The sequence below is a fragment of the Phyllobates terribilis genome, unplaced genomic scaffold (genome assembly GCF_046119375.1).
Source record: "Phyllobates terribilis strain yellow unplaced genomic scaffold, ASM4611937v1 Scaffold_4__5_contigs__length_816908805, whole genome shotgun sequence".
Classification (NCBI taxonomy): domain Eukaryota; kingdom Metazoa; phylum Chordata; class Amphibia; order Anura; family Dendrobatidae; genus Phyllobates; species Phyllobates terribilis.
Window position 1 is genome coordinate 304,636,035 of NW_027362764.1, and position 8,641 is coordinate 304,644,675.

At 45.5% G+C, this 8,641-nt stretch overlaps 1 protein-coding gene across 2 annotated transcripts in view; it reads right to left on the reverse strand.

Moving 5' to 3' along the window:
- ADCY1 (adenylate cyclase 1) overlaps positions 1 to 8,043 on the reverse strand; it is a 743,884-nt gene extending 735,841 nt beyond the window's left edge. The window contains exon 1 of one of the 2 annotated variants that reach the window (XM_073678356.1): positions 7,048 to 8,043. In XM_073678356.1, the coding sequence (XP_073534457.1) occupies positions 7,048 to 7,656 (609 nt within the window). In that variant the 5' untranslated portion in view covers positions 7,657 to 8,043. The remainder of the gene's footprint in view (positions 1 to 7,047) is intronic. The other variant, XM_073678357.1, reaches the window with a different exon arrangement.
- Positions 8,044 to 8,641: the final 598 nt, after the last annotated feature.

Below are 8,641 nucleotides of genomic sequence, written 5' to 3' on the forward strand. Positions count from 1 at the left end.
TTTCTGTGACTATTGTGGGTTTTTCTTTCATTAAACGAGTGGTACCAACAATTTTGACCATGTGTGTAACAGGATGGGGGCAGCACATAACAGGATGGGGGACCATATACCAATAAAAATGCTTGCCACCCGGGCGTAGAAAGAGTTCAATAGCTAGTAATAATATGTCAGCATATGCCACTAAATCACAACCCCATTGTGATTAAGTGGAGACCCTTTAATCTAATACTTTTAGAATTAAATTATTTTTACTTATTGTATAAATAATATACCGGTTCTCACTTATGCTCGGCAGCTCTCACTCCCACTCCATCTCTACTCAGTGGTAATGTTTCACCACAACATAAATCACTGGCCACAGATGTGATCTGCCACACATAAGAAAACATGGCAAGGCAAGTACAGAGCAGCCTTCAAACTGCTGATCAGAGGGATGCTGATAGTTAAATTGTTAAAGGCTGGATAATCCCTTTAAGTAAATAATATTTTGTCTCTGTATATACCGATATACTTTGTGTTACTACCTTACTACTTTAAAGATTTGTGCTTGTACTCATGAATAGAAACAGTCCTAAGGCTGTGTGCCCACGTAGCGTTTTTCAAGCGTATATGCTGCGGAATTTCCGCAGCGTAAACGCTTGAAAAACGCATGTATATCCGCACCCCATGGTCCCCAATGGCATTCCGCAATGTCAATGCCCATGCTGCGGATTTTTCCGCAGCGTATATGCTGCAGTCAAAAATCCGCAGCATGTTCATTAATTTTGCGGAAGCGCAGCGGAATCAATGTGCGGATGGTACCCAAGTCTGGAGGAGAGGAGACTCTCATCCAGACCTGGGTACCAAAGAACCTGTAAAAAAAAGAATAAAATAAAGTTTATACTTATCTTCTGATGTTTTCCCTCCGTCGCGCTGTTGTCTGAAGGACATGCCACGTCATTGAGTCATGTGACCCACCACATGACTCAATGACGTCACCGCAGGTCCTGCACACAACAGCGTGAGCCGCTCAAGCCTCCGGACGGGGCAGAGAATGCATCAGAAGGTGAGTATAAAGTTTATTTTTTTATTTTTTACCATTCTGAACAAGTTGTCAAGCACTTTTCCAAGTGATGCTTGGAGAAGTACTTGATAACCCGCATGCGGAAATGCATGCAAAGACGCCTCACAAACGCTTCTACCTGGCGGGAAAACCGCATGTAATATCAGCATTCGATTTTCCCGCCAGGGAGAAGCGTAAAAAATATGCTTCAGGTCCGCAACGTGGGCACATAGCCTAACAGATAAGAAAGTTGAAAACTCGTAATCCTAATTGTCACCGATGGGCACAGGACTAATACTTGTTACAGCATCATGTCTATTGGCATTCTCTCTAACATCTATGTTGGTAGGATATGATCAGGAAAGTCTTTCAGCCTCTGGATGTGGAGTGTGAATTTACTAACAAGCAGCAAAGATTCTGAAAGTATTGGGATATTGAAACAAAGCATGCTGTATAATGCAGACAGTGCATAAACAGTACAGTAAGTAACCGTTATTGACACTAAGCTGCAAAGCTCTTATGAATTGCTCTACAAGAGATCTTCTTCACCTCTATCATCTACTCTCCGTTCTTACATTTACATATCATCAAAAGTCAATTACAATACAAAGTTATACGCACTGAACAGAAAAGATGAAAACATAATATGAAAAGAGTCTTGTATGCAAAAAGCAATATAGAAGCTTTATTCATGCAGAATTACTGATCAGATTAAATCTATAGATTTGTGGCTTATAGGTCTATTCATGAAACTATAGAGTTATTATATATGAGTCGCTAAACCACAAAAACAAAATCTGTTATCTTCATATTTCAGCAGGCTAACTGACAGAATAATACACAGAACAGTATGAGGTGAATTACATACAGTCATGGCCAAAAGTATTGAGAATGAGACAAATAGTAATTTTTCCAAAGTTTACTGCTTCATTTTTTGTAATGGCAATTTGCATATACTCCTGAATGTCAAAGAGTGATCAGCTTAACAGCAATTACTGTACTTGCAAAGTCAATATTTGCCCAGAAAATGAACTTTAACCCCCAAAACACATTTCAACATCATTGCAGTCCTGCCTTAAAAGGAGCAGCTAACATCGTTTTAGTGATTGATCCATTAACACAGGTATGGGTGTTGATGAGGACAGGGCTGGCGATCAATCAGTCATGATTAAGTAAGAATGACATCACTGGACACTTTAAAAGGAGGCTGGTTCTTGGTATCATTGTTTCTCTTCAGTTAACCATGGTTATCTATAAAGAAACACGTGCAGCCATCATTGCACTGCACAAAAATGGCCTAACAGGGAAGAGTATCGCAGCTACAAAGATTGCACCTCAGTCAACAATCTATCGCATCATCAAGAACTTCAAGGAGAGAGCTTCCATTGTTGTCAAAAAGGCTCCAGGGCGCCCAAGAAAGACCAGCAAGCGCCAGGACCGTATCTTAAAACTGTTTCAGCTGCGGGATCGGACTACCAGCAGTGCCGAGCTTGCTCAGGAATGGCAGCAGGCTGGTGTGAGTGCTTCTGCACGCACTGTGAGGCGGAGACTCTTTGAGCAAGGGCTGGTTTCAAGGAGGGCAGCAAAGAAGCCACTTCTCTCCAGAAAAAAACATCAGGGACCGACTGATATTCTGCAAAAGGTACAGGGAGTGGACTGCTGAGGACTGGGGCAAAGTCATTTTCTCTGATGAATCCCCTTTTCGATTGTTTGGGACATCTGGAAAACAGCTTATTCGGAGAAGAAGAGGTGAGCGCTACCACCAGTCTTGTCTCATGCCAACTGTAAAGCATCCTGAAACCATTCATGTGTGGGGTTGCTTCTCAGCCAAGAGAATCGGCTCACTCACAGTCTTGCCTAAAAACACAGCCATGAATAAAGAATGGTACCAGAATGTCCTCCAAGAGCAACTTCTCCCAACCGTCCAAGAGCAGTTTGGCACCCAACAATGCCTTTTCCAGCATGATGGAGCACCTTGCCATAAAGCAAAGGTGATAACTAAATGGCTCATGGAACAAAACATAGAGATTTTGGTCCATGGCCTGGAAACTCCCCAGATCTTAATCCCATTGAGAACTTGTGGTCAATCATCAAGAGACTGGTGGACAAACAAAAACCAACAAATTCTGGCAAAATGCAAGAATTGATTATGCAAGAATGGACTGCTATCAGTCAGGATTTGGTCCAAAAGTTGATTGAGAGCATGCCAGGGAGAATTACAGAGGTCTTGAAGAAGAAGGGGCAACACTGCAAATATTGACTTGCTGCATTAACTCATTCTAACTGTCAATATAACCTATTGGTACTCATAATATGATTGCAATTATATTTCTGTATGTGATATAAACATCAGACAAACACTAATAAAAACTAGAGGCCAGCCGATCATGTGAAAATATAATTTTGGTGTCATTCTCAAAACTTTTGGCCATGACTGTACATCCCCCACACACAAAGATTACTCACATAATTGGTATGTGTCTACTTATTGTATACAGTGTATAGTATTAGTTACACCATCATCTTACACAGTACCGCTACCATCTCACAGCGCTAAATACACAGCAACCCTGCAGTCTCTTGTGGGGATGTGATATTGCTCACATTATTAGTGTTGAGCGAGTATGTTCTATTAACCCTTTCGCAGAGTATGCTCGGGCCGAGCTCCGAGTATTTACAGCTGCTCGGTGATACGGTTGAATCGCTCCCGTGTGCATGATTTGCAACTGTTTGACAGCTTTATTACATGTGAGGAATAGACATTCCTCACATGTAATAAAACTGTCAAACAGTCGCAAATCATGCACACGGGAGCGATTCAACCATATCACCGAGCAGCTGTAAATACTCGGAGCTCGGCCGAGCATACTCTGCGAAAGGGTTAATAGAACATACTCGCTCAACACTACACATTATTCATAATTCCAGACTACATTACGCACTGGCATGTACAATAGTTACTGATCCACGCTGGTCTCATCTGCACACAGTCCAACAGACCAGACGTTGCATGGCTGGAACATTTCTACGCCCAGAATAATTTACCTTTCCCATATGAATTGAAGAGCTCCTTTACATGTAATACAATTTTGCTGTTAATGGAGATTGCCATGGCTTTAACAAGTAGACCAGAACAATTTTAATGCCATCTATAGACATGTCACCACTGTTACACTGACCATTACCTCGACTTCTCATTTTTTATAAAACTGACATCATTATCAGCGGATTTAACCCAGGACTCCATGGCAACTTAAAACTGAATGAAAGTTGATTTTATGAAGTCGAAATAAATAGTATGTGACAATTTTGCAGAAATTCCTACAAGGCTGAAAACTTTGGAGTATGCAACTGCAGTGACAAAACAGATCAGATATTATTGGCACACTTTTCTGAATTTTGTTGAGTCAATTTCATAAGTTCAGGAGGTCCAGGAATTGAGCCCACAGCACACCAGGCAGATGCCAGCTGTGCTACAGCAGCAATCGGAGCTACTATTAGTCACTTAAATGCCACTTTCACACTCCAACAGTGGTTCTGTGACACGATCAACAGGGTGGTGATGGCAGATGAGGACCTGCTGGCTGCTGTGCTTGGACCCCTGTGAGGCCCAACCACAGACTGGGCTTCATAGGAGACAGTCATTTTAGCTATATTAAAAATAAAACTATTTTACAATATTTATTTAGCTGTTTATTTTATATAGCCATTTTATATAGATATTTTTCATAGTTTAAATAGGGGAAAAAAGAAAGATTCAATTTTTTCATTTTTTTTTTCATATTTAAAAAAAAACTTTTTTGCTTTTAACTATTTTGATCTGCTTATAGGACTCAAGCCTGCAATCGTCTGATCTATGTAATGGAATACAGTTGTCCCATAAGCAGATTAAAAAAAAGTTAAAATCAAAAAGAGGTTTTTAAAAAATTAATTACTAAAACATTTGAATCAGCCATTTTTACCCAATTAAAAAATAAAAAAACATGTTCAGTATTGTCATGTCAGTAAACAGTCTGATCTATCAAAATATAAAAGTAAAACATGAAGTTGAGACGAAAAGTAAATGCTGTTGAGCAAAATAAAACCAAAACATCAGAATTGCTGTTTTTCAGTTGCCACACCTCAGCAGAAAAAAAAAGTAATAAAAAGTCATCAAAGCAATGTATGCATTCCAAAATGGTATCAATAAAACGGTAAGCACGGCATGCAAAAAAAAATAAAATAAAGCACATACACAGCTCAATCGATGAAAAAAAGTTACGGCTTTCAGAAAATGGCAACCCTTTAAACCTGAATTATTGAAACAATATCCAGATTTTCCAAATTTTACCAGAACTAGGGGTACATCAGCACAAAAGCCCCTAACTCAGGGTTATGGGAGATTTAGGGCAGCCTGAAATCCCACACCTGACCAAAATAAAGGGGCATTCCTGCCTGGAAGAAAAGCTGAGAGACTGTTGAGCCTCTTTAGTGTGGACATCAGTGTGATCCCAAAGTCCATCATTAATCCCCAGAGGTGTATATGGACTGATCAGCAATGGTAGGTTCCCCATCACAGCCTTGAGAGAGCATAAGCTATAAATACAGCCTGTATAACAGAGGACACACACTGCCGCCCATTACATAGGGGACGGTGGGAGCCCATAGTCCAGCATTAATCCTCAGATATGGACTGATCGGCAATGGTAGGTTCCCTGTCACAGCCCTGGGAGAGCATAAGCTATGAATACAGCCTGTATAATAGAGGACACACACTGCCGCCCATTACATAGGGGACGGTGGGAGCCCACAGTCCAGCATTAATCCTCAGAGATGGACTGATCAGCAATGGAAGGTTCCCTGTCACAGCCCTGGGAGAGCATAAGCTATGAATACAGCCTGTATAATAGAGGACACACACTGCCGCCCATTACATAGGGGACGGTGGGAGCCCACAGTCCAGCATTAATCCTCAGATATGGACTGATCAGCAATGGTAGGTTCCCTGTCACAGCCCTGGGAGAGCATAAGCTATGAATACAGCCTGTATAATAGAGGACACACACTGCCGCCCATTACATAGGGGACGGTGGGAGCCCACAGTCCAGCATTAATCCTCAGAGATGGACTGATCAGCAATGGTAGGTTCCCTGTCACAGCCCTGGGAGAGCATAAGCTATGAATACAGCCTGTATAATAGAGGACACACACTGCCGCCCATTACATAGGGGACGGTGGGAGCCCACAGTCCAGCATTAATCCTCAGAGATGGACTGATCAGCAATGGTAGGTTCCCTGTCACAGCCCTGGGAGAGCATAAGCTATGAATACAGCCTGTATAATAGAGGACACACACTGCCGCCCATTACATAGGTGACGGTGGGAGCCCACAGTCCAGCATTAATCCTCAGATATGGACTGATCAGCAATGGTAGGTTCCCCGTCACAGCCCTGGGAGAGCATAAGCTATAAATACAGTCTGTATAATAGAGGACATACACTGCCACCAATTACATAGGGGACGGTGGGAGCCCACAGTCCAGCATTAATCCTCAGATATGGACTGATTGGCAATGGTAGGTTCCCCGTCACAGCCCTGGGAGAGCATAAGCTATAAATACAGTCTGTATAATAGAGGACATACACTGCCACCAATTACATAGGGGACGGTGGGAGCCCACAGTCCAGCATTAATCCTCAGATATGGACTGATCGGCAATGGTAGGTTCCCCATCACAGCCCTCGGAGAGCATAAGCTATAAATACAGTCTGTATAATAGAGGACATACACTGCCACCAATTACATAGGGGACGGTGGGAGCCCACAGTCCAGCATTAATCCTCAGCTATGGACTGATCAGCATTGGTAGGTCTCCCGTCACAGCCCTGGGAGAGCATAAGCTATAAATACAGCCTGTATGAGGACACCCATTACATAGGGGACGGTGATGGGGGCAGCAGGCTGGACACACGCTCCGTCACAGCCCGCACTGCTCAGCACCACGGACAGCACACAGCCCACTCACCGTTCTCCACAGCTTGTGGTTCTTCACACTCACAGAGGTTGCTGTGACAATGATGTGAGACACAGACACCATGAACCCAAAGACGATGGCCAGCAGGGTCCTCACTGGCAGCAGGGCATAGGACACAAACGTCACCAGCATCAGCTGCCACATTCCTTGATCTGGCGATGTGGGGGGCTCCAAGCCATAAGCTCCCAGGGAGAAGGGGCAGCATAGGAAGGCGAAAGTGAAGCCGAAGAGCAAGGTGAGCTTGACGATCTGCTGCAGCTGCGTTACCTGCAGGTACTTCACATTGGTGACGATGAACAGGGACACGAAGATGATGCAGTGCACGGGGTGCGAGCCCTTGGAGATGCTGAGGCTGGGGCCGGACAGCAGCTCCACCAGCGCCAGGGTGGCCGTCATGACGATCAGCACAGCCAGAGCCTTCAAGGTCGAGGTCTGCTCCAGCTTCAGGTTGTAATTATGGAACAGGGACTCCAGCTCCTTGCAGTCAAACTCGTCTTCGCATGCGATGGCATCCAGCGGGGAGGCGGGGGAGCAGCGGCACTTCTTCCTTCTGGTTTTGACTTTCTGGAACGGTATTTCCTCCATAGCGGTGCCATTCATAAAGCCGCCGAGACGACGAGTCCTTTCCTGCCGCTCATCCGAGCTGCCAAGTGATCAGCTGAGGAGGGAGCTCACAGATGTGGCGGCTGCACGGACATGCACTCAGCTCACTGACAGGCCATCCCCGGGCACAGCAATGCCAACGTGCTGCCAGGGAGAGCAACAACTAGGTGAGAACGCTGGGCAATAGGATGAGAGGTAATCCCCTTCCTACAGCCAGGAGCATGGCACCCGGCGCTGGCGGCTGCGCACTGGAGCCGGAGAAGCAGACACGTCTCTCCAATCTCAGCAGATTGACAAGCACAACACACAGATTTGACAACATGAGCACGTTTGAGTCCTCTCCCCCCCCTCCCCTGGACCTGCGAAGAGAAGGGCAGGCACTGCCATTAGTTAGGATTAGGCCGTTACCTAAGCGTCATAATGAGGAGGCGGCACCACGGCACAAAGCCTATTAGTGGCAGGAGACGGTGCTGTGCCCGGGGCTCGGGAGGTAGCGGCGCCCTCAGCTGTCACCTCAGCTTAGTGTGCTGGCGGCGGGGGGAATGGCGCGCTGATGTGCACCGGCGGTGACTGGAACTCACCTGGAGGAAAGAAGAGGACGGGAGTCAGGAGGGTAGCCACACTCCTGACACTGACTGCACCGGCTGGTATGGAGGAGCAGCCGAGGTATCAAGCAAGTCCGTCCTAGTAGTCCAGCAGTCTGGATGGAAGGGGTTGTAACTACAGAGATCCCCCACACACAGGGGCCAGGTGTAACCACAAAGAGCCCCCCACACACAGGGGCCAGGTGTAACCACAGAGAGCCCCCACAAACAGGGGCCAGGTGTAACCACAGAGAGCCCCTCACACACAGGGGCCAGGTGTAACCACAGAGAGCCCCCCACACACAGGGGCCAGGTGTAACCACAGAGAGCCCCCCACACACAGGGGCCAGGTGTAACCACAGAGAGCCCCTCACACACAGGGGCCAGGTGTAACCACA